The sequence below is a fragment of the Arachis duranensis genome, chromosome 6, assembly GCF_000817695.3.
Source record: "Arachis duranensis cultivar V14167 chromosome 6, aradu.V14167.gnm2.J7QH, whole genome shotgun sequence".
Taxonomy (NCBI): Eukaryota; Viridiplantae; Streptophyta; class Magnoliopsida; order Fabales; family Fabaceae; genus Arachis; species Arachis duranensis.
In genome coordinates this window covers 109,234,678-109,261,684 of record NC_029777.3, presented here as the reverse complement: position 1 = coordinate 109,261,684, position 27,007 = coordinate 109,234,678, and the positions used below count along the sequence as shown (strand labels likewise).

Below are 27,007 nucleotides of genomic sequence, written 5' to 3'. Positions count from 1 at the left end.
GCTTCCATGAAAGAGAGTAGTAGTAAGTAACAGTAATATACATACCCGCCATATTTACTTAACTTCATTACTTCATTGCGTGTTGTGTGTCTCTGATTCTTCTACTCTCTGCCAAATGCCAATACGATACATTCAATGCTCTCTTCTAAGCTTAATAACTAACTAACAAACAAAAACGAACAAACAGAAATTAAGAACTTCTTCTTCACGGTTACCAATGCCGGAGCTAGGGTTTCACCATCACCACCACGAATCAGCAGCCTCATGGATGAGAACAAGAGGAAGAAGCAGAAGCAGAAGGAGTAGCAGCAGCAGCCACACTCCTGCTTCTACCAGATCCACAGCTGCACTTCGCGGTGCCGCCGCCGCCGCTGCTGGTGACAGTACCAGTCCTGACTCCGTTATATTCACGCTCGAATCCAATCTCAGCTTCTTCTCCTCCGCCTCCGCCAGCGTCGAACGCTGCTCCTTCGCTTCCGATGCTCACGACCGTGATTCCCTCGCCTCCGAGCTCTCGCTGGTAAATCCATCATCATCGCCGTTAATTCGTCATGCTACTGCTCTGCATTTATTCCGTCGCAGTTGCAGTTGCGCTTGTGGTTACCGTTATTTGCAATTTTACTAAAAGCAGAAGATTCGTGAAAGAATAGAGGCTGATGTGGTCACATATGAAATCTTTAGTTTGAATTGCAATTGTGAAAATCTGCATTGCACAACAATATAGTTAATGCAGTTAGTTATTATTGAAGTTAGCGCTGCGAGAGATCGTAGTGAAAATTAAAATACAATGAAAAATTGTAGCGGATAAGGTGCAGTTAATTAAAATCTGTGGCTGCGATGCATAGAAAATGCAGTTGAGAAAATCTGCATATGCAACTATGCATTTCGCAGTAGAAAAAGGAAGAGAGGAAGGAATGTGTTTTCAAAAAGAATTTGAGCAAAAAAGCAATGCATTTGCAGAGATTTCCTACATTCACAAACTGTGGCTGCAATTTATAACTATTTTTTTTTTAACTGAGTATTCGAGAGTGGAAGAGGAGTTTCTGAGAGTGATGAATCTGAGAATGTTCTGTTTTCAAATTTGTTGCTGGATCTGTTTTTGCAGCATTTGGCAGGGAACCACGAGAGTGAGTTTCCACAGAGCGAGATCTGGAGCGGTCCAGATCCGGATCCGGATCCGGATCCGAACAAAGAACTTGCAGATTTGGCGCATAGCAGGAAGCTACAAGCTGTGTTCTGTGGAAAGGGAGAAAAAGCGAAAGGTGAAAAAAAATGTTATCACTTATTACGTAATGTGAACTCTTGGATTTTTATTTTGTACTTTGTCGAAAAGATCGGAGAGTTGAAAAAAAGTTCTATTCTTTTTTTTTCCACTTTTTTTTTCAAAATTAGTACTGTATTGTTGTTATCGCAGTTCAAAAGGGAGACAGTGATGCTGACAGTGATGATGGAAATGAATTATTGGAATTTGATTCTGCTAGAAACTCCTTTTCCCTAGCTCTCAGAGGTACCTATTCTCAGGTCCCAAAATTTGAAATTCCATTTCCTTCTCTCTTTCTTTCTCTTATATATGGTGTAATTTTTGGAATTTTATGTTCTCATTAAAGAATGCCAGGATAGGAGATCAAGATCTGATGCATTGTACAACAAGCATGATAGGAGAAGGCCTGCTTCATTGGATCTGAACAATGGCATTGCCACGGGATCTTCGCCTCGCCTTGGAGCTGTGAAAAAGAGTTCAGTTTCGTCTAGAAGGTCTGGTTCTGGCACTTTCCCTAGTCCCGGTACACCAAATTATCGTCAAGGTGGTGTTGCAATGCAAAAGGGTTGGTGCTCAGAGAGAGTTCCTTTGCATTCTAGTGCTGCGCGCAAGCAGGTTGGTGCGGCATTGTTGCCTCTCAGCAACGGCAGGACTTTGCCATCCAAGTGGGAAGATGCTGAGAGATGGATTCTGAGTCCTGTTTCAGGAGATGGCATGGGGAGAGTGCTCCCACAGCAGCAGAGGAGACCCAAGTCAAAAAGTGGTCCACTTGGGCCACCTGGTATTGCATTTTACTCGATGTATTCACCTTCTGTGCCAATGTTTGAAGGAAGGAATGGAGGGAATTTTATTGCAGGTTCGCCGTTTTCTGCTGGTGTCATCTTAGCTGATGGATTAGCTGTCACTTCTGGTGGCCATGCTGGAGTGCTTCCGGCAAGAACGGATCCTTGTATGGCTCGCTCAGTTAGTGTCCATGGATGCTCTGAGATGCAGAGTCAGTCTTCAATGCCTCCCCAAGGTTTATATCCTTTATTCAATCGTCATCTCCTTTTTCTATTTTGATGAAATTATTTATAAATATGATTTTGACATGACATAATTTTGTATGCTGTCAGTAATATAATACTGTATTGCAGTTATGCTCCGCTATATGATTGCCTTTTGGGATAGTAATTATAAGAATTTTACAGTTATGTAGCAATCATGATTGCATGAAGCCATGAATGATGAAAATCTTTTTAGACCAAGACACGTGAAAAATAATTTCTTTTAACAAATATATAAATAAACTTATGTTTGAAAATAATTTCACCTATGAATTGCATAGTCAATAAATCCTTTATCTTCAGTGAAAACTCATATTTTATGACTTATGTATTGACTGTAAAAGGAGGTGTGGGTGGAAGGTTGGTTTCTTTGTTAGAGACACTATTGACATGTTTATGTAGTAGTTGATAATTTTATTCTTGATGAATGATGATCTCTTTGCAGTATAGATGATGTTCTTCTCTAATCATGTAGTTTACTTTTTTTGGCTCTGACTTACAGAGAATTTCGATTGTTTCAAAGATGCTGCCACCAATGTATCTCCGGAAGTTTCAAGGCGAGACATGGCAACACAGATGAGCCCAGAGGGTAGCTCATGCTCCTCTCCTAATATGAGGACTTCTTTCTCGGCCTCCACTCCACCTGTCCTGCCCATAACAGAATTGCAGAGTGTCTCATTCTCAAAAATGGATATCAGGGATGTGCAGGTAGATGAACGCGTTACAATGACAAGGTGGTCCAAGAAACACAGGGCTTTATTTTCTGGCAGAGGATCAGAAAATGTGGACCGCTGGAAAATGAAAGAAACAAGTTCTCAATCTTCATCTTTGGACAGTTCCGAAAGATCAAAGACTGCTTCAAAGTATGATTTTTTGTGTTGTACAACTTTCGTTAAATTTAATTGGTAAATAATAAGACAGGATTATTCTGGACAAATTTTAACTGAAATTAATGGATCACATAGAGAGATTGCCATTAGTGTTGTTTTCTCACTGAACTTGACCACCGCTTTCTTTTACTCATCTCTTAGCCATATGTAATGAAATTGTAGTAACTGGTGGTACCAAAGTGTAGATTGTTTCTAAAATGGAAGCCCTTTTTTGTTGTTTCAGGGCTAAAAGGGAGGAAGCCAAAATCATTGCATGGGAGAACTTGCAAAAGGCAAAAGCTGAGGCAGCAATACGGAAACTAGAGGTTAAGTATATTCTATCTGGGAGAAATTCGAATAACAAATTTCTCTTGAAAATATTTACTATATAGAAGAAAATAACATCATAAAGCGATTATACGCATAGTAATTTATTGGTCTAAAACTGTAAATAGTAGTCTAATATTCGTCGTAAATATTTGCATTAGAAGTTTCATTTTGGAAGTCTTAATTCATAGTGCTGAAATATAACCTTCTTTTGGTTATCTGTGTTTGCTTGTGACCATTGGGATAGTAAATTAGTCTTAATGCAAGCAGATGAATATATACACGAGCATTATAAGGATTATAATTTTGTGAAACTAATTCATAGCTTGGATAACTTAAGGATTCTTTATATTTGAGGCCAAAAGTTATTACTGCATGATAAATGATGAGAAACCTGGAGGGGAAAAATGATCAAACATATAATTGTTTCGTTATTGTTTGACATTTCAGATGAAGTTGGAAAAGAAGCGAGCATCCTCTATGGATAAGATCATGAACAAACTGAGGTTAGCTCAGAAAAAAGCTCAGGAAATGAGAAGTTCAGTTTCAACCAACCAGCCCCATCAGGTTGTCAGAACTTCGCACAGGGCACTGTTATTTCGTAGAACTGGCCAGATGAGTTCTCTTAGTGGTTGCTTCACATGCCATGCCTTCTAAAGCATCTCAGCCATTCTTATCTGTTCTAGTAAATCTGGGTAATTTTCTCTTTAAACCTTGCCCTGCCTCGTGAATAACATCCTTCTAAAAGTCTCTGATTAATTAAGTTGAGAATCTTTAAAACAAATTACAAATGTTCTTGAATTTTAAAAAGTTTGACTACTTGTCAATGTACCTCATTTTTTGGACGAATGACAAGATTCCATTTGCTGTTTATGTAGTAAATGCATTTCTGCTCTTCATAGGCTCACTTTTATTGTTCCCTTATCTACTTGCAATGTGTTTCTAGTTACACATTTGTTCATTACTTTGCCTTTTGACAAAAGGATATTGATTACATCCATGAACAGGTTTATTACAAATGGATTTGAATGTGCTTCTTGATGATGAGTGAAAAATGTACAAAGATAGCCACGTACTAAGCTGACACTAAATGTGTGTCATGGCGGTTTTGTAATGCATGAATACCATCACCTTCTCTCAAGGGTTCCGAAAATTTCTCAGCCCCTTGTACTCTTACCCTCTGTCAGTTTGGAATCAGTTATTAATACTATATGTATGTACTTAGTCCAATCCTTTAGAATAAGCTTCTTTTTGTATGTTTTTTTTGTCATTTCTTCTCCTCACAGGACAGTTTGTGAGAACAATATAATCATCAATGTAATCTATTATCCATCTATAGTAGAACAATATATTAACCACAATGCTCTGCAATTTAGTCATCACTTCCCAAAATCACTAATTCCTCAATTTGTTACTTGTTTGATTGAAAATTGTTACTTGTTTGCTATCACAAATTTTCATTTGATATATACAAATGCTGCTACTGTAGAAGTTTTCAAAGTAATGAGTTAAGTGCTGCATTTATTAATGATGTTTATTGGTTTAAATACATAGTATCACAGAGATGATTACAAGAGGATAATAAGGAATTCTTTTACAACAATTTGACCAAATAATAAGAACACATGAAAGATACTGCTAGCTGGATGTGTTTATTCTAATCAACGTGATTTGCTATCTTAAACCTGATCTTAATTCTCTTCCTTTTTTATCTGTCAGTTGATTTCTTGTATTTCTGTCAAAATCAGTAATGCACCACAATTATGTATATTCATATGTATATGTATATGTATATGTATATGTATATGTATATTCATATGTATATCTATATTTATATCTATGATTTCTTGATGCTCAAGAAAGTCATGGCTTTAATCAGTTTTTGAGGTTTCTGAAACGGAAAGATCCTGAATTTCTCGCAATGATCCCAGTCGAGTAACATTGACATAATCTGGGGGAAGATGTGCAGATACTCCTGGAATTATCAATCCAACAAACCTAGCCAGTGTCATCAACCAAGTGTCTTTGTATTCTTTGCCTTTAACCAATGGGAGAAAGAATCCTCTCACAAGCTCCCAAACTGCGTTTAAGATCTTGGGTATGACCCATAATACAGAGAAGTAATTCTTGTTTGGCTCCTCCTCTAGAACCTGGATTCCAATCATAAAAACATAACTTATTTTCACAAACATCTTTTGCAGGGAAAAAGATCCTTTAAAGTGAAGAAAATTATAAAGTGACAAAGTAAAGAGTTCATCATCATTGAATTTGTAATTTCTATTATGTGTTAGTCTCACTATATTGATTTTAAGGGTGATTAAATTCTTACTTTTATATTTTATTAAATTTTTCACTCTAGAGGAGCTTAATATGCGGAAATATGATGCATCTTCACAGTTCACATAATGCAAGCACTTTTAATTTGAAAATGAGAATCAATTCACTATTCAAATTTCATACCTGCCCTTGGTACAAGCTGTTGAAGTATAGGGAAGGACCAAAGTGCTTAAAGAATAGGGTTTTGTCTTCATAAGGGATCCTAGGCACCAAGTCATTGCAATAAACATACCTCCTATATTTAACATCATATTTTCTCATACTCTCTTTCATGAAGTCCCCAAATGCTTGGTCCCCTACCCTTGGCTGCCCAAATGTGTAAACCCCTTCTAACTTGTCCAAAAGCCATGCCTCCTCATGCAAAGTAAGAATTGCAGCAAACAAAATTGCCAATGCCCCTCCCAAACTATGCCCTGTCACTATGAACTTTGCATCCTCATTTGCATGCAACATTGCTTTCAATTCCTCCCTAATCGTATAGTAAGCATAAAGATGATTGCTTTTGCTTGTTTGATCTATCTCTTTGGGCCACCCACTATTTTTTTGTAGGCCCAATGCTTTCATGAACCCACTATGGATCTTTCCAACATTGGGAAGCTCATACCATGAGAGATCTACATCTGTTATCCATTGGGCAGAATTAAATGGTTGGGTGCCTCTAAATGCAACCACAATCAAGTTGGGTTTGGTCTTAGTGTCTTGTAATATGATGGCTTTTGTTGACCAAAGTTCTTGGAAATCTAGCACATAAGTATTTGAAATAGTGTCAATGATGATGATGTTTGCCAACTCCCAATAAAAGGAATATATAAAATTAAATATCTAATAAAAAGTATTTTATTTTTTATCCTTTTGTCCTTTCCATGTTACTTTTTAATCTCGAGTATTTTTGTGCGAACTTATATTTTTCTCAAGTTAATTACTAGACATGTCATGTCATATGCCATCACATTTGTACTTACATTTTTTAAAAGAAAAAGTAACTTAGTATTCTTATGACTTAATTTGTTTAACTAGTTTTCGAATAGGTTGTAAGTATCATAATTATGCATAATCTAGTTGGCACTATAAAAATAAAATACCACTTGAAGTCGTTCACTTGAGGGAGTCATCATTGCAGTTTTGATAACCCCTTGCTCATCCAACTTGAAATTAATTTTTGTCAAAAAAAATATTCTTAAATTTTCATATGACTTGAAAGGGTCAGAGAAATTTCAACTTTTATCTTTAACAAAAAAACGTGCTAGCTAGACCTAATCATAATGTGACAAATCAAAGGAGGCCGGGTAGATTCATGTATCAAATAAATAAATAAACAAAAATAAAATAAAAACAAGGAGGGAGTAGATTCCACGAAACAATGTTTTGAAAAAAAAAATATGAAGTTTTGTTCTTGTGAGTACGTTAACCTTGTTTTCAGTAGTGTCTTCATCAAAAGGTTAGACCAATCATAAAATAAAAAAATTTTCAAGTACACTTAAAAACATTAGTATTCCAGTTGTTTTAATCATTAATTTAAATTATAAAAAATATATATAATATATATTAATTAAAATTAACGGTTAAAACAAATAGAATACTAGTATTTTCTGTACACTTAAAAATCTTTCCATAAAATAAATTCTTAACTTAGTATATCATATTTATGTCTCTTATTATTCTCTTACCCACTTACTTCTAAAGTAATTAACCACTAATATATATATATATATTAAAAAGAAACCATATCCAAAATAGGTGCATCAATACACGTGCCGAGTGCTGTCATTTTTTCACATGATTGATGCCACTTACTAGTATACTTTGGGGGGCAATTATTCGTTTTAACATGGTATTTGATTAGATTAGATTAGATTAGATTATTTAGATATGATACCTATAAAATTCGTATCTTGGAAGCAAAACTTCGTATCTTTCGTTTGTTATTTAAATAATAATAATAAGAAAAAAAAACTCGTATCTTCTAAGCAAAAAGTATTCCCAAGAGATGATTCTCACTTACCGTTCCAGAAACTGTATAACCCCCAAAACTTCATCTGCAATCATTTTATAAAAGGGAAAAAATTGTTATAAATTTTCGTACCAATATATATAGATTATAGACAACAAAAAATAGTTGATATTAGAAATGTTATATGTATTATATCTGTGTATATTTTTTACTTTTTAATATTAAAAGTGATTAATAAAAAGTAAAAAATAAAAAATAAAATATTTGCCTTTTGTATTATAAAAAAAGTACAATGCAAAATAAAGAATACAAATATTATTTCTGATATAAATATATAATGTTTAAGATAAAAGAATATAATATTAACCAAATTGTAATATAATAGGAGAATAAATAATTAAAGAAACTTACATGCCAACGATTTGTGACTGCGTTTTCAATGTATTCTTCATTCTCGTAGGAGAACTTTGAAGCCATCATAGATAACAAAGCTTTGTACTTTGCATCATCGTTCTTATCTTGAATGCTTTTGACTAAGTCAACTCGGTAGTCAAGGAACCCTGCCACGGACATGAACGTTGCTGATGATGCATCTGGTGTTATCACCTTTCCTGCATCAGGGTCTCTCTTTAATACCAGAAACAAAAATTTATAGGTTGTGTTTGTTTATAGACACAGAATACGAATTTAATAGATAAAAAATATTATATTCAGAAATATAAAATTAACATATTTTGTGTTTATTTTAATAGAAAAGATATATGGATGCTAATAAGAGACATAAATTTTTTTAATTTTTTTAATTAATTTTTTATAATTATATTTTTTTGTCAAATTTTTAAATAAAAAATAGAATAAATTAGACTTTTATAATTTATTTTAATTTATCAACAAAAAAAATACAAAACACTAATTTTTTGTATCTCTATTGTGTGTCCTATCTTGTACTATAAATGCAAAAACTATCACATTTGTATATAAACCATGTATTAGATGTATCTGAAAAAATAATTATTAAATTAATATTAAAATATGTAAAATTATATATATAGAGAGGTTAACGTAGTAATTTTTTACGTATATAAAATTTTTGAAATCCTATATATGAACAACGATACAGAGTTTTAATTCATCTTTTAATATATATGTCATTTTTTTAACATTAAAAAAATTCAAAAAAAAGTAGAGGAAGATCGCATCTTGTTTTAAGTTTTAACAACGAAATAGTATATGAATTTCATAGGAGAGTAATACTGATTCTACGAGGAATAAGGAGTTTTTAGGTGTAAATAATTCAGCATATATAATGATCAAACTCTTGATGGCAATATAATGTAGAATGGGAGGAAGAAATTAAAAAGAGTATTGTTATTAATTTGTCTACTATTATTCTAGTTTTTAACTTTTTGTGTTTATGTTGTTATTAGGTTGCCAGAATTTGATTATGTATGTTAGGCATATCATGCTTGGAGCTTTTACCCTTTCTGGTCGATATAGTATTAACAATACAAAAAAGTGTATCTTTGTTTTGCATAAAAATGAATAGAGAATTTTGCACAAAAAGAGCTTTTACCTAATTTTTACCAAAAATCAAACCTACCCAATCTCTTTCTTTTTCTTACCAATTCATTGGAAGAAAATTAATTATACAAATAAAGTTTTAGCTTCCTATGAAATAATCAAACAAACTTTAATTCCTTCCCGCTTAGCTTATTGTTCATAGTCCATACATAAATTAGTAAAAAATATAATATAGCTAGTAATAAATTTGGTATATAATAACGGTTAGAAATATAATCATTTATGGGTGGAAATTCAGGTAAAGTCGACTTCACATGAAGTTGATAATCGAGATCCGTTAGATGATTTGACTGATTTGACTAAATTTTTATCTATGTGCAAAAATCAAACAAATTTAAAAGAGATTTTTATTTGAGAAAAAATATAAGAGAGATAATAATTTATATTATTTTTTCTATTAACTTAAGAGAAATGAAATCATGATAATAATAATATGTTGTTAATTACTTTTTTTGTTTTTTTTTTTTACGGAATTTCCTAGTTTGGCAGAATAAAAATCAATTTATCATAAATTTAAGCTTTATTTAAAAGTTTGTCGTCACATGCGGCAGATGAAATTCGAACATCCACACTTACTTAAGCTGACGAGTGAGAGATCCATCCAAGTTGGTTAATGGTTGTGAAGAAGTAACAGTGAACGAACCTTTTAGTTTGTTTTTGAAGAGCCCTAAAAATCCTCCATTGCTTGAAAGTGTATTGAGCCACAACTCCAAGTTGTCTCCCATCATTTTCATGGTGTTCCCTGAAGTGAATAGAAGCTTTTGCGCGACAATGGAGGTGAAGAGGAGCCATCTTTGCCGGAATTCCTCTGCCTTGATGTCCACCGGACATTCGATGAAACTCCGGTTTTCGAGTTTAGAAGAAAAAAGGAGTCGAAGCAGATCAAGAAGAGTTGCCTCTTGAGGGTTCAGTAAGAGGTAAGTGCCACCAAATAGTTCCTTGCAAGACATTAAGAAGCTGGTGATGATAGCTTTAAGGATATGTGTATGCGTCAAGCAAAACCTTCTATCACAAGTTTATGGAAAATAATGCAACTAACTCATCAAATATATATATCCTCTCTCCATATATATAACATTTCAAAAATTAAATCCATGTTGGTTACTTGGTCATAGTAATTAATTAAATTTAATCTAATATTTTTATGTGACTAAGATATACTTAAAAATTATTTAATACAATACATACTTATATCTTACTTGTTATTTTTCTATAAAGACATATCCATGTGAATAATAATTAACTTAAATATTTTAAGTGAACTAAAGAATAAGTTTTAATCTTATATTCCTATGCAATAATTATTTCTCAATATTTAAAAAATAAGTTCATCATTCACTATTTTTTAAAATAGTTTCAAATTATTAATTTTCAGACAAAGAAATTAATGCTAGCAAATACTATATTATATAGTTTATTTTTTTTTTAGAAAAATAAATTAAGATAATGTTGTTTATCATGCATTAATTATTGCTATAGGATCATGTATGTGTGACCTTAAATAAAATAATATATAAATAATGCTTGATGATCTAGCTTGCGAAGGGATCATGTTGTGTTTGTATTAGTTAATTAATGCTTAAGCTAATAATATGTTTTGCTCCTATTAACAATATTCCGTATTATAAGGTTTTGATAATAATTGGTTGTTGGAGACCAAAGAAGCCTTAAAAGAAACCAAATGACGAAAATGACAGGATGGGCTAGTTGTCTCTTTGCTAGTCATTAGTCAATTTGCACATTTTGGTAATGTGCATCCATACGCAATCTTGCAACGTCGTTACATAATTTTACCTTTTCAAAAATCAAAGCTTCTTGGAGATCAAAAAATTGGGGCAGTGGCTTTCTCATTATTATTATATAATATTCCTAATCTAGATGCTAACTTGTTACTAAGGAATTCATTAATTTAATCCATAGTTCATTCTTTCTGCTCCCAAGTTAAGAGAAGAGTAGGGTTTTTATTTTTTATTTTTAATATTTTTTTATTCGAGCAGATCGAGTTTGTCGTTAATTAATATATTGCTACATATACAAGAAGAGATTCGAATCTCAAACATTTATTTAAACAAATGAACGAGATAATCACTCGATCAGTCCAAATTAACTATAAAATTTTTATTTATTAATATACATTTCAGTTTTTTTCTTACTTTAAGCTTTTTTATTGTTCTTACGTGATTTTTAAGATTGACTTATATTTTTCTTGAGAAACAACATTATATATATATATGATTTTTTTGCCAAAGTGATGTAACATTATTTTCATCTTAGAGTGAGTTACTTGTCTTATTCTAAAAAGGATAAATGAATATTCTTTACTCAATTAACTTATTATATTTAGTAAGTTACGTTTCTTTAATTTTGATTTTTTTTATCATTTTTTATTGGCAACTAAGATTTTTTTTTTGTGATTGAGGATAAAACACAACCAATAAAAAAACAAAATTCTAAGAGATTGTTAAGACAATGTTGTCTCGTCGAATATTATTCTTAGATTTCTTTTAAAGTAACATAAGTTTCACTTGTTGAGAATAAGACCTCAATGCAATTTTTGTCGTCATAATGTTCACCACTATGTTTGTTTTTTTCAAAATCAAGCGAATATCAACATGTTATTTTTAAGTTATGATGTCTCTTATTTTAAGCATCAAAAGATCTATAAATTCCAAATTATCTTGGAAATTGTTAACAAGATTAAAAGTCTTCATACAGTCTGTTTCACAAATCACATCTCTTTGTCCGAAACCTCATACTAAAAGATATTCTCTCCAAATAGTAAACAATTTTTCGTACAGAATATTATTGCTCTTAATTATTCTCAAGTAGTCTTTTTGTGGATTTTCATTTCAGTCTCTATTAACACAGGCAAAACCAATATAATCACCAGTATACGAATAACTAACATCAAAATTAATACCACTAATTATATAAAGAATATATACTCTACTATTTAAAAATATTCCAAAAAATAGGAGTGAACTAAAGAAAAATCTAAAAAAAATGCTCTTTATTATGGAACAATAACTAATTCTTAAAATCTAAAGGGTAATATAAAATTTCTAAAAACGGCCAAACTAATTGAGCTTACAGATAATTTCAGATTCAATAAAAAACTGTTTCCTGACAACCCAAACAATTAGAACAATTATTTGAGGGCGACATGCCTCTCTTAAAACGAAAAATAGGAGTGGACAGTGCATCTCAAAAATAAAACCAAACTAAAAGTTTGATCTTTTTCGAAAGAGGCAACTAAGATATGTATGATGATATAAATTTAAGTATATATTGATTATTTAATATTATTATTTTTAGAGTAAATAACTTGAACGCCAGTCATACACTCTGAGCGGGCCTTAGTTTAGGGATCTAATAATGAAAAATATAAATTAATTAATAAATAACTCATTATCATATATTCTAAAATAATATGTCAATTAGTACTCTTCAATAAATTTTTAATAAAAAGTTTTAGTTTTTAATAAATTTTATAGCTTTTCACTTTGTTAAATAAAAATTTTTTAAACTTATTTAATAATTTAAATTTGTTAATACTCCCCAGTAATATCAAATACAAAGTTTCTTAATTAAGAACTAAATAGATTTGAGATAGGGAAAAGGATATTCATCTTTAATTTCTTTAGAAAATAAAAAATTCAGTCAAAAACGAAACTAAAGTTTAAAATTTTGAATACAATAAGGTCCTCCATTGAAGTAGTCAACCAATGTAATTATGTATTGTTTTCAATTATTTTTTATCACTAGTCATTTTCGTCGAAGATTCGAGCCTCTATTAATAATGGAACTAATTAATTGAATAATGAAAGCAAGGAAGATAACAACGCATTAGAAAAAGCATGAAATGATTGATAAAATTGTGGATTACACTCGGAGGTTATTTTGATCTAACACCTAGAAAGTTAGAATTTGGATCATGCATGTTTGGTAAAATAGCATAAGTAGTTAAATAAACAAATTATTTTTTTCAAAAAATATCTAATATATTGTCTTCAACTATTTTATTAACAAAGTCGTCTTTTTCACCTTTTTTATTGGAAAGTTGGTCAATATTTTACAAAATGTTTCAAAAACCTCTTTAATAATAAAGTACTAGTATTAATAATAAATATATTGTGCAATATTATCAAATATTAAAACAAGAATAAAATACTTTTAAAACAAGAAGAAAAGGTTTAATTAATTTGAACCTACAAACAACATAATAATACTACTATGGGCCTAAGGAAATAGTGGGTCAATCATTTGAAATTTGGATTCTGGAGTTGCAGTTTGTTTTGAAGAGGCCCAAAGAAAACGTAGATAGAGAGGTTCACAAGTCATTGAAGCCCAAGGCCCACAAAATGGCAAGAAAGTAAAGCGATAAATGCAAATATGTCCTAGCAGAGACTTAGCTCGGATAATAATCCAAAAAAAAAAATGCAAATATGTCTCTTAACGCATTGTTTTGTTTACTGTTTACTGTTACCAACCATAAATCATCCCTTTCTTACCAAAAAAAAAAAAAAGTCACTCCTACCTCTTAACGCATTAAATTTTGATATATGAATCTTGTTTTGAGATATGTTGTGCATATATGAGTATAACAATATTTAGTCACTTGGATTATCTACTTAAGGATAAGACTTGACTTTAAGAATTGGTAATGAACTTTCCTGTTACTCTTCTTGATATTAATATTTCTTTCTTTCTTAAGCTATGACTTATAAGCCTGGACACCATTAAGCTATGAACTTAAGTTCAGAAATCTCGTTGTCATAAACATGGAGAACAACTTGAAGTGGATGAACAGAGTCCTTATAAAAGGCGGATATAACAGAAATTATATACATATAAGGGAACTAGATAACATAGATGCTAATCAATAATTAATAGAAATCATGCAACTTGAGCATCCTTCACGTTTCCTATAATCTCAAGATCAATAGCTTCTCCAAATGATGCCTCTTTAATTTATTTTCTTAGTATGCTCCACCCCTAGTTTCCAAGTTCAAATAGTACAGCTAGATGCTTATTTTATGAGTAACATAAAATATCATCTTAATTGCATTGCATTCTCTAATAAACATAAATTCCAAATTGCTTTAAAAACTACCTCCTAATCAACAAACTTTGTTGATTTCAATCAACAAAGAAAATGGCAAAGAAGCCAATTTGAAGCAGTTAAGTAAACTGGTAATATATTGAAGCATTAATAATTAAATAAATACAAGAGAAAATGATACATAAGTAGTCCTTGGCTTTTTGCTTTGAAAATATTTTTTAAGTTTCTGACTGCTTTAAAAGTTTGACATATAAATTCCTTCATTCATATGGATTTATCAGATCTAACAAAAAAGTTTGACGCTATTGTCCTGACCTAGCCATTACAGATGCACGCGTAAAAGAAGAATTTTCAAAACGAAACTAGATAATATTTTTCTATATAATAAAAATAAAACACGGTGAAAATACCAACTAAATTAAGTTATGATATTTATTTGAAATTTTGGATCAATTAAGTCAGTTTGAGCAGTATTTTAGCCATTCAAAATAATATTACACTGAACAATTAATAGATAACAATATGTAAAAAAAAAGAACAACGTATTCCAAATTGAATAAATACGAACAATATTTATATGGGATTGTATAACCTAGTTGATATTGTATATAACTCGTTGTAAGAAAATAACTTCTAACCTCTTAATTACTATTTAAAAAGTATTTGAAAATATAGTTTTGATCAAATGAAGTTAGAGGAAATGTTCACTGAAACGATGATCAAATTCTTATCAGAACAACTAGTTAGAATTAAAAAAAAAAATTGATCAAGTCTTAAAGAGAGTATATATATTTTTGTTTATTTATAATTTTTTATTTATTTTTCAGATCTACGAATTTGCGAATATATATTTAGCATCTCCGATCCGATCTTGTTTATTCGTAAATTAGATCAAATCTATAAAATTATGCTATGTGGCACTGATTTAGTTAATTAAATGAACATATTCATGTTGTATATACTTTTATAAACGTACACAACCGTACAAATGATCTTCTTGTTATATGTTGTCTAAGATAAGATCATACCAAAATTAACCAAGCTACATATTCTTCGTATATACAGGCAGCAACAAATAATTTGGTTATGTTTTTGTACTCTTGGTATTCTTATATGGAATAATAAAAGAATATGATCTAATCCTTCAAGTGTTCTTTTTCTTTCTTATTCTTAACTGTTGTGTCATGTTAGCACTACAAAAAAAATATTGAATATTGTCAAAATTAGAAAAAACGAATAAAATTCGACGATAAATTAATTATTGACGAATTTATCGTCAGAAGGAATCTGACGATATAAATTTTGCCAGTAATTAATTACTGTCGGATTTTTTTATCCGATTACGTCAGATTTTTCGACGAATTATCTGTCCAAAAAATTATTTGATTATCGGCCGATATTTTCGACGGTAATATTGGCGTCACAGTATCTTGTTTCCCGCACTATTATCGTCGGATTATGTCCTCGAAAAATCCGACGGTAATGTCAATTTTTTTTTAAATATTGTGAGTGCAGAATTTTGGTGAAGCGGTCACGAATCTGAACGAGTCCGACCCGATTCAGATGTTCATGAGACGAATCTATCTGCCGGGCTATAAATCTGTAATTGATTTTGTGATTTTATGCCTGATTAACCGATTTTCTCTTTTTAATTTTAAAATCAAAACGAATCAAAATTTAAATTTAAAAATAAAATAATTAATAAATCAAAACCTAAATCTACTTACCGTTTGTTTTTGGTGGCTTACTTACTCATTAGCTTAGCCGTTCTTGGTTCTCTGCGTTATATTGAAGAAGAAGAAGAATAGAAGATACGAGGATGATAGACTTGAAGCTGTGGTGTGTTTGTGGATGATGGACTTAGAGGAGAAAAAATTGATACGTTTTTTGTTAGCGAGATGGCAAGAGTAGATTAAAGTTTAAGACTTTTTTATGCAACTATATTTACTCTTATATTTACAATATGATATTTTATTAATTTAATATATTATTTAAATTTTAATTCACAGCGTATCCTAAACGTGTCGTATCCATTTTTTATAAAAAGAACGTGTCGGCACAACCGTGTCGTATCGTGTCCGTATCGCGTGTCGTATTAGTGCTTCATAGATTGTGACGCAATTTTTTTAACTTTTTTTCTTTTTAATTTTTTTAATTTATTTTCACATAATTAGTGGTCAGATTAAAAATAATAGAAACTAATTATGTAATATTAAATATCAAATGTTCAAATAAATTAAAAGTCAAATAAATCAAATAAATGCAATGAAACAGTAAAACAAAGTCCTAATCACTAAAGATCCTGGAAGTCATCGTCATCGTCATTCCTATAGTCTTGAAGCGGCGAAGAAGGTGGTGATGTCTGTATCCGACCAAGAGGGTTGTTGCTATCAGCGCGCACCTAAGCCTGGTACACTGCCATTTGCTGCTTCATCTGCTGAAGTCGCTCCAGCTGCTCCTCTACTCTATCCTGAAGTCAGTTGTGTCTGTTTCGCGTGTGAGGATCTCCTGATACTTCTCCCGAGTCTCGGTCGGCTCCTGAGCCTGTTTGTGAAGGCTCCGGGTGAGCTCTTGCACTTGCAGCCTCAAATCAATGCCTTTCTCGGGATCGACGGCTCGACTGGTGACAGAGACAGACAATGGCCTTAATGTAGAGGTTCGAGGATGCTGGAAAAGAACGACCCCAACCTGTATACGCGGTTCTTGTACCGCATTGAGGCAGTCTCGCGCCAAACCACATCGAGATTGGCGACTGAAGCAGCAGAGCCACTGGCGTCCTTCCCACTTTACTAAGATTGCTGAATTGCAACCTCCGGTCTCTGCGTGTAGGACTCCTGTGTAACACATGTTATTATGATTAGGACGATAACTGTACAGTTAATTGAAAATTTTATATCACAAAATCAGATATTTGCTCACATAATGATCTATAGACCGCTGATAAACAAATCTCTTTGTTCTCCTTAAAAGTGTGGGTGTACTTCGGTCTTCACTAATATCGCATGACGATCTAACGAATTTGACTACACATGTTGCATTGAAACAATAATATGTTAGGATACCTACTAAAGATATGTCAAAGAATATAACTAAGTTTATAACAAAATTAGAGAAGCTATATACCAGCCTAGCTGATGTCCTGTTAGCTCTGTTTGTGAGATGCTGATGCTTGAACCCCTCATCAGTCTTCTAGTAAACGTACACAACCTTCTTGATTTTCGGGCAGAGTCAGGAAGTGAGGTGGTCGCGCCTTTCACGTACATCCTCCAACATCTGTTGCAGCCGCCTACCCAATCGATGGTCGTAATCTTCTTGATGAGGGCATCGTGCTCCTTGTCCCTTATAAAGTTAAGCTGTACAAAGAAATCTTAAAATTAGTTAATCAAAATATATCATATTAAACGAAATAGAAGATATAAACTAGATAAGAAGGTTTGATTATATTAATTTTTTACCACCAACTTCTAAAACCATCGTTCTCTGGTCTCAAAGGCGATCTTCTTATAGCTTGGCCATAGATGGTCGTACACGAGCTTGATGACGTTGGTCATCTGCTAAGTACATGCATTGTTGTTTAGTGCAAACCAATCAATAATTCATAAACAAACCAATATGGCAATATAAATTAAAACCTCAGAAGCAAATGACCATAATATATAGAGTTTTCTTTTAGAAATTTCGGCAGAGTTTCATCTATGACTAAAATGCATCGCAAACTCTATTCATTAATAATTAATTTAAACAACACCAATTGTCAACAATCAATAAACAAGAGTCAATAATAAAGAAGCAACATCCATAAATCCACTATATTCACTAAACTTGAATCAATAATCCAATAATCAATAATCAGGATATATCAAACACTTTCAGCAATTCAAACCTATAACCCTAAATCCACTAAAATTAGAATCAATTATCAAGAATCACTAATCACTGTTAGAAACAAGAGAGTAGTCTAAAAGAAGTGTTTTGTATATTATTCAGTTGTGAGAAAAAGTACAATGTACAAAGGGTATATATCGGTACTAGAAGAATCAAAGCAATAAAAGCCTAGAATCTTACAATTAATATACAGATATGCTATATAAATATAAACGATATTAATTGATCTAAATTGATTCTAATTATTCTCTAACATCCCCCTCAAACTCAAGTGGGATCTAAATATACCATCTTGAGTTTAGATAACAGAGTTCATAAACGAGTTGGATGATGAGTCTTCATGAAGATATCAGCAATCTGATCCAGTATTCCAACAACGATGAGACAAACAACATCAATAAGGATATGTTGTCAAAGAAAGTGATAATCAATCTCAATGTGTTTGGTGCAATTATAAAATACATCATTATGGACAATATGAATAGCACTGCAGTTGTTACAAAAAACATCAGTTGGGGACGACTAAGGAGCACCCAAATCTTCAAGAAGCCAATAAATTGAGACAACCTTAGCAGTGGTGTCAGTGAGAGCATGGTATTAAGGTTCTGTGCTTGATCGAGTAGTGAACATTTGCTTCTTAGCGTGCTAGAAAATGAGAGACTCGCCAAGAAACACACAATAACTAGTAGTGAAACGACGGTCAATGGGATCACCAGCCTAATGAGCATTTGAGTACACGTGAAGGGATAAAGATGAATGGGCAGAAAAATAAAGGCCATGAAATAGGGTGCCATTGATATAGCGAAGAATACAGAGAACTGCCGCGTAGTGAGTAGTACGAGGAGCTGACAAGAACTGACTAAGAACATGAATTGGATAGGCGATGTTTGGTCGGGTGACAGTTAAGTAGACGAGTCCTCCAACTAACTGTCGATAAAGAGTATGATTATCCAAAATAGTGTCATCTATAGGAGTAAATCGAACATTAGGCTCAAGAGGAGTAGACTTAGTGCGACTATCTGTAATTTCGGCTCGAGCAAGAAGATCCAAAGCATATTTAACTTGAGAGAGATAGATGCCATCATCGGTGGATATGACTTCTAGACCAAAAAAATAGTTGAGAGAACCAAGATTTTTCATCTCAAAAGTATGGTGAAGGGACGCATTGAAATCAAAGATACCATCAACATTATCTCCAGTAATGATCATGTCATCAACATATAAAAGTAGAAGAACAACTCCACGTTTGCTTTTACGAATGAAGAGATCTTTCTCATGAGGGCTGCAAGTAAAACCAAGATTGCATATGGTAGTGTTGAACTTGTTAAACCATTCACGAGGAGCTTGCTTAAGGCCATAAAGCACCTTGCGAAGAAAACAGACTTTGCTAGAAGGACAAGGATATCTCGAAGGTGGTTTTATATAGACTTTCTTTTTAAATCTCCATTAATAAATGCATTCTTCACATCCATCTGACTGAGAGACTATTTTTTTACTGAAGCAATGGCAAGGAGAGCTCAGACAGATGTGATACAAACAACAGGAGCAAAAGTCTCTTCATAATCATTATCATACTCTTGTGTACAACCTTGAGCAACCAATCATGTCTCGTAATGGTCAATAGAACCATCAGAGCGAGTCTTGATCTTGTATACCCATCTACTAACCATAACTTCCTTATTAGAAGGAGGATTAACCAAGTCCCAAGTGTGTGCTTTTTCAAGTGCATGGATTTCTTCCTGCATTGCTTGCTGCCAATTTGGATTTGTGGAGGTTTCTTTAAAGGACTTAGGTTCATGTTGATGAAGAATAGTAGAAAAATAATGATAATCAAGAAGATGAAGAGGTGGATTTCTTGTTCTAGAAGAACGAGTAGAAGGAGGAGGCATGACAGCAGGAGCAGTATTTTCGTTCGGCTTGAGATCTTTGGGAGATAGAGAAGGCAGAAGAGTAGGAGGCTGTAGAGGTTGATTCGAGATAGAACTTGTAGAATCATCACTAGGAAAAAGATCAACATTATAGTTTGTGAAAAATGGTGACTGAGTAGGAAAAATGGACTCAAATGAGGAGAACCTAGAAAACATGTGATGCTTCCAGAATACAACATGACGAGATATACGAATACATTTAGAGAGAGGATCCCAACACCGTTAATCTTTGTGTTCAGTACCATAACCAAGAAAACAACACATGCGTGCTCGAGGTTCAAGTTTACTATATTCATGAGGATGAAGAAGAACAAAACAGACAACCAAAAACTCGAAGAGAATTGTAATGTGGAGAGGTGTGATAAAGATGCTCAAAGGGAGTAATGTTACCAAGGACAGTAGAAGGAAGTCTATCGATAACATGAAAAACAGTAAAAACAGCTTCACCCCAAGTACGCTCAGGACACGAAGAAGAAATAAGCATTGCACGAACAGAGTCAAGAATGTGATGGTGTTTGCGTTCAACTCGTCCATTTTGTTGAGACGTATCGGGGCAAGATAACTCAGACAAAGTACCTTGTTCTGCAAGAAAGGTTAGAAGCTTAGAGTCTCGGTATTTCATAGCATTATTGCGTCGTAAAACATTAATGACCTTGGAAAACTGAGTTTTAATCATAGTGGCAAAGTTAATATAAATTTGAGGTAACTCGTGGAGATTAGTCATCAAATAAACCCAAGTAAAGAGTGAATAATCATCAGTGAAAATGACAAAGTATTGAGCCCCTCTCATAGAAGTAGTGGGAGCGGGTCCCAAACATCAAAGTAGATAAGATCAAAAGGAGAGCAAGCAAGAGATGAATTATTGTGAAAAGATAAAGCACGTTGTTTAGCCGTTTGCAAGAAATGCAATCAAAAGATTCATTATTAATCTGACCCAAAATATCTTGAGATACAAGAGAACGCAATTTTCCTAAGGAGCTATAAGACGGTGATGCCACAAGTGAAGGATAGATGAAGAAGAAAGTTGTGCTCATGTTGCTCGTCTCACATCTGTCCGAGCTCTCCTTGCCATTGCTGCAGTCAAAAAATGGTCTCTCAATCAGATGGATGTGAAGAATGCATTCACATTCGGTAGTTCAAACCTACAATCAACTCTAAATCCATTAAATCTAGATACATAATCAAGAATCACTAATTACGAGTTATCAAACATTTTCAGCATATAAAAGATTTAAAATACGTCGTTCCGCCATCGGGCCAAATCGTCTTCCATACGATGGGAGGTGGTGGAAGGGCATCAGCTGGTTGGTTTCCGTGAGAGAATTCTGGTGCTGCGGTGTCCGTCGCTGGAGGCGGCGTCGTCGAGACAGTGGGCTGCTAAGCAGATGGAGGCGGCATCATCGCTGTAGACATAGGAACGTAACTGGGGTTAGGAACCATAATGAATGGCTGGTTCGATGGACCCGCAACCTGTAACGTCACCGGAGTAGTTGGAATAAAGGGATGGAGATCTAAAATTCCTAAAGGTACCTACAAACCCTTTTCTCTACCACGACTATTGTTATTAGACTGATTTGCAGCATCTCTACCTGTCATCATGTCTGCAAAGAACATACGAACCAAAAATATGCTAAAATATATTCACAATATCATCTAAATACTTAATCAAAATAAACTATATTAAATTTAATTAAAAAAATATATTATCCGTTAAAAAATTATAAACTAATTAATAAAAGATAAGATAATTACTATGCAATAATAATATTACCACTCTCTATTGGTTGAAAAAGATGTGTCATGTAATTAAAATAAAATTTTATTACGCTTCTGTTCAGAGAATACTACAGAATATATTCATTTTTTTAATAATAGTAGACATCAGACATCGCTTTATCTTTTGTTAAATTCTTGCCAACATTTAATTATAAAAAATCGAATAATTTTACACTATTAGATATAATCTTATACCATTAAAATATTATTAATGACTAATCTATTTAATATATACTAAAACTGTGTTTTTTTTCCAACTAATGAAGGTGAGGTATCGATTTCTCGTGACTCCGTTTTCTCTCCAAAATGAATACACATTTTTCTATTCTAAATTATTTTATACAAAATATCTTTATTATAATTAATATTTAATGAATAATACATAATTATACTAATTTAGATATTTTAGAGGTCGTAATACCACACCACCTCTGTTTTATGGCTTAAGCGTAAAGCTTAGCGTGGTAGGGTGTTACAATTTATATTTCTCTAAATAAATTTATTTTAGAAAATATCTTTATTATAATTATATTACAATATTATAATTAATATTTAATGAATAATGCACAATTATACATACTAATTTAAGAAAATATCTTTATTATTTATTTATTCTATTATATAAAAATCAGATTTATGCACTTAATTCATTTAATTCATTAAAGCAAATCAATTATAATTAATTACATCAATTAATTAATTTGATTAGACATTCAAATTTTATCATTTATTATAATTAATTATATCAATTAATTAATTTAGTTAATTATATTAATTATTTGATTTGATTGGAGTAAATATCGAATTATTTAATAAATAATAAATATGATAACAAAACATATGAATTAATTTAATTAGTTTATTTTTCTCAATGCCCTCTATTTATACAAGATCAAATATTTTTTACTCATTCGCTTTCTTTTCTCTCTCCCTCCCTCCCTCTCCCCTCTTCTGGTGTTTAGGTACAATTTTTATAATTTATTGAATTTTAATTTCTTTTATCTTTATTTATGCATTTTATTTTCTTATATTTTATTGAATTTTTGTTTCTTTTATCTTTATTTATACATTTCATTTTTTTATATTTTTTAAAATTTTTGTTTATTTTAATTGCTTATTATTAGGCGCACACTTTTATTTTATTTTAGCTTCTGATTAACAAAAAAATGTGTGCTTTTTATGTTGTTTTTAAATAATTTTACTATAATTTTGTTTTGTAATATTCTATTTTGTCATGTATACTTCAATTCATATATATATTTTGTCTTCTTTTTGTGATTCACAATTAATATATACATTGTTCATGTATGTGGTTTATATGTTAATGTTTTTATTGATTCTCTTTATTTTATTTTATTTTTTTGTGTGTCTCTTTGTTGCTCTTTATTTTAGTTATATATATTTATTGATTTTTCTGTATTGATGCTCTTTTTATTTGAAATATTGTGACAATTTAGAGTGTATGTTGTGACCCATGTGATATTAGTTAATTTGGTGTATCTTTTTAGATGGTTTATGTTATAATGTGTTTAAGGAGTTGACTTAAAATTATAATATGATATATAAATTTATAATATGATTTATAGTATGCTAAAATATTAGGACATTATCATATAAATATTTTTTTATTTGTCCGTTAGATTTAACTATATAGGATCTTGAAAATTATACAATTATGTAATTAGTTATTTTTTTATATAATTATTGTATTGATCATTTACATTAGTGAGACTATTTTTAATATTATTTATAAATATGCTATTATTTGTATAGTTGATTGAATCATTTTATTCGTTTAAATTTAATTCTATTGAATTTATTATTCAAGGTGTCATCGCTATTTCTATTTTTAAAGAATTTTTTTAATATTATTTAACAATTCTAATAATAACAATTAAAACAAGTAAGATGGTACAAAATTACAATGATGATAAGATTAAAATACCCGTAATAAAATTATGTTGATAATATACACTTGGGTATTACTAACAACTATGTTAGTAATTACTTAAAATAAATAACAAAATAAGTTATAGAGTATTATTTTATTTAAATTATTAATAACTAAAATAATAAAAGGCCAATAATTATTTTTAAAATAGATATTAAATTTAATTTTATGGTACTAATTTATTTGAGTTGTTAATAAAATTTATAATTTTTAGATTTATATCTACTTAATTTATATATTTTATTTTATTTTACTTTAACAAAAATTTGAGACGTGTATTTTTAATTATTTATTTAAAAATTATAGCGAAATGAGTTATATTTATTTAAAAAGTATAGCGAAATGAGTTATATCAATTATAATTAATTATCGATAATTGATATCAATAAATTAATTGTATTAATTTATAAGATGAATAACGTGTAATAAATGTTGTGAAATTAATTATAATAAATTAATAATTAATAAATAAAAAATTAAAAAGGACTATTTTTATTGTTTTTTAATGGATATACATTTTCATAATTTTACTTTCTCTTTATCTCTTCTTTTCACATTTATTTCTTTTAATTTATTGAACTAAATCGATTATATTAATTATTTTATTAACTAATTAGGTACTTTTTAATGGGCTATTATAATTGTGCCTTTAAACCATAGGTTAAAAATATTATAAAAAATATTTTATAAAAGTTGTTGCAAAATAAATATTTTTAAAATGTGTCCTTAAGACACAAATTAACTAAAAGGGCAACCCGGTGCACAAGCGTCCCGCGTTTAACGCAGGGTCCGGGAAAGGGCCGCAACCAAGGTTGTAATGTACGCAGCCTAACCTGACAATTGTATTAATTTTAACTAATCAATTATGTAATTTTATTTGATTATGATAAATATTTCATCATTTAATATTTTATTTGATTCATTAAATTACATTAATCATAACTTCAAATATTTAATTTAATTAGAGTAAATATTAAATTATTTTAAATTTTATTTGATTCATTAAACCAAATTAATTATAACTAATTTATTATTTAATATGATCAAGATAAATATTAAATTATTTAATAAATAATATATAAAGAAATGAAATAAATAAACTCAATTAATTCAAATTATTATTTTATTATTTTATATATTCCTTTTTTTTCTCTCTATTTTGTACTTTAAGTAAAATATTTGTAATTTTTTATTTTTATTTTTTTATCTTAATTTTGTTAATATTTTTTCTATAATTTTATTTTATATTAATTTGTTTTTTATCTTAATTTTGCTAATATTTTTCTATGATTTTGTTTTATATTAATTCTTTTTTTATTTATTTTGATTAATAATTCTTAAGGATATTATTATTTTATTTAAAGATAATTTAAATTTTTTGTAATATTTTTATAAAAGTTGTTTAATAGGTTTTTTTTAAAAAATATTTTGAACTTTTTTTAATAAGATCCTATTTTAATTTTTCTCTTTAATCCTTTATATTAATTAATTATATTAATTTTATATTGCAATACATTTTTTATCTACTCCACACATTATCTTTTCTATCTTTTATTTTTTTAATTGTTCTTTTTACTTTATTTTTAATTATTTATTTTACTTTTACTTCTCATATATAGATTTATTATAATTCATCACATGTTCTTTTTAAATTTAAGTATTTTTTAGGTTATATTTTACCATTGATACTTTTATTTTGTTTAGTGTATTTTTTAGTTTGTGTTTAATATAATAATCTGTAACTATCTATTTTATTATTATGTAAAAAATAAATTTATGCACTTAATGATAAAACTGTCATAACATATTTCTGATGGTGTTTTTCAATTTATTTCTTTTAACTCATTAAATTAATTTTATTATAATAAATTAATTATATCAACTAATTGATTTGGTTAATTTTTTAAATATCATACAATTTATTATAATTTCTATCAATCAATTAATTGTAATTCAAATTGAATCATTATTTTGTTATGAAATTATTATTTCCTAATCTATTTATGGGCGATACATATATTAATTATAATCGTAAATTAAGCTATTTTATATTAAATGTCTTATATAATGGTCATCTCATTTATTATCATAAATGCTGAATTAAATAAGTCATTATTACTTTTGATTTAGAATTAAATGAGAATAAAACCAGAGACACTATTTTATTTAGTCTTTCGGGTTTAATGGGTGCGACACTCAAATATAAATAGTGACTTCCGAATTTTGGTCTGTAACACATCAAAGCCATCTCCGTAATTCTTTTCCATGAAAGAAATTTCGATTCAACTCTATCAGGTATACAGAAGGTTTTCAAAGAATAAAGGAATGGTCTGAATTTGCACGAATTTTAAATGTTCGAACTTACGAAGTTGTTTCAGTTCGTTATCGTTACGAGAATGACTCTAATCTATACGTGTCTAATGATTAGAATAGATTATATATTATTTAAGTAATTTATTTCTAATATTGGTATTTGATTAAATTAGTTTTAGAGAAATTTAAATTGTTGACTCAATTTATATATTACGACTATTCTTTTTGAATATATTTTTTTTATATTTTTTAATATAATTTTTTTTTTATTTTTAAGTTTATTTTCTTTCTCATTTTATATTTTAGATTAATAATGTAATTATTAAGAAAAATATATTTAAAAAAAAGAAAAATATTAAAACATCACTATTTAAAAAAAAAAAGAAAAATACGCGAAAAAAAGGAAAACGAGAAATTAAAACATCACTATTAGAAAAAAAAACTATTAATATGCATATGAATGGAGTCGGAATTGAGGAATATATATAGATATAAAAAATAAAAATTATTGCACGATTGTAGAATAAAAAATAATCATATATGTTCTATCGAAATTTGAAAAGAACAAGACGACTTACATAAAAATGGTTCTCACGGATAGTAAGGTAAGTTGATTATTTTCCATGATTCTTTTAAGTGATGTTAGGTCCATTTTATAAATATTTTTTGTTCATATATTTTAATATTTTTAATAACCGGTAATATAGAGTTTAATAAAAT

The 27,007-nt window shown here is 30.2% G+C and overlaps 2 protein-coding genes across 3 annotated transcripts; one reads left to right on the top strand and one right to left on the bottom strand.

Moving 5' to 3' along the window:
• The first annotated feature begins 6 nt into the window (after positions 1–6).
• On the top strand, positions 7–4,837 carry LOC107495808 (uncharacterized). Its single transcript, XM_052263464.1, has 8 exons — positions 7–520; positions 1,106–1,262; positions 1,415–1,507; positions 1,608–2,279; positions 2,810–3,170; positions 3,421–3,502; positions 3,954–4,198; positions 4,511–4,837. Exons 1-7 carry the CDS (start codon positions 218–220, stop codon positions 4,158–4,160), a joined length of 1,875 nt encoding a protein of 624 aa, XP_052119424.1. The 5' UTR covers positions 7–217; the 3' UTR covers positions 4,161–4,198; positions 4,511–4,837.
• A 203-nt stretch (positions 4,838–5,040) lies between these two features.
• Positions 5,041–10,345, bottom strand: LOC107495809 (triacylglycerol lipase OBL1-like). Of its 2 annotated transcripts, none has more exons than XM_052262808.1 (5): positions 10,016–10,345; positions 8,203–8,402; positions 7,843–7,876; positions 5,964–6,595; positions 5,041–5,653 (listed from the first exon to the last, which is right to left on the bottom strand). In XM_052262808.1, exons 1-5 carry the CDS (start codon positions 10,320–10,322, stop codon positions 5,375–5,377), a joined length of 1,452 nt encoding a protein of 483 aa, XP_052118768.1. In that variant the 5' UTR covers positions 10,323–10,345; the 3' UTR covers positions 5,041–5,374. The 2 variants fall into 2 exon arrangements, with proteins under 2 accessions (XP_052118768.1, XP_015972490.1); XM_016117004.3 differs by having other exon boundaries at positions 5,964–6,580.
• Positions 10,346–27,007: the final 16,662 nt, after the last annotated feature.

Bases quoted from the DNA above. Each gene is read 5' to 3' on its own strand.
- LOC107495809 (XM_052262808.1), bottom strand. From the start codon at position 10,322: ATGTCTTGCAAGGAACTATTTGGTGGCACTTACCTCTTACTGAACCCT. The intron at 8,403-10,015 runs GTTCGTTCACTG...ACCCTGATGCAG, and splicing joins CTTCAAAAACAAACTAAAAG to GAAAGGTGATAACACCAGAT. The intron at 7,877-8,202 runs GTAAGTTTCTTT...AAATGATTGCAG, and splicing joins CAGTCACAAATCGTTGGCAT to ATGAAGTTTTGGGGGTTATA.
- LOC107495808 (XM_052263464.1), top strand. From the start codon at position 218: ATGCCGGAGCTAGGGTTTCACCATCACCACCACGAATCAGCAGCCTCA. The intron at 521-1,105 runs GTAAATCCATCA...CTGTTTTTGCAG, and splicing joins TCGCCTCCGAGCTCTCGCTG to CATTTGGCAGGGAACCACGA. The intron at 1,263-1,414 runs GTGAAAAAAAAT...TTGTTATCGCAG, and splicing joins AAAGGGAGAAAAAGCGAAAG to TTCAAAAGGGAGACAGTGAT.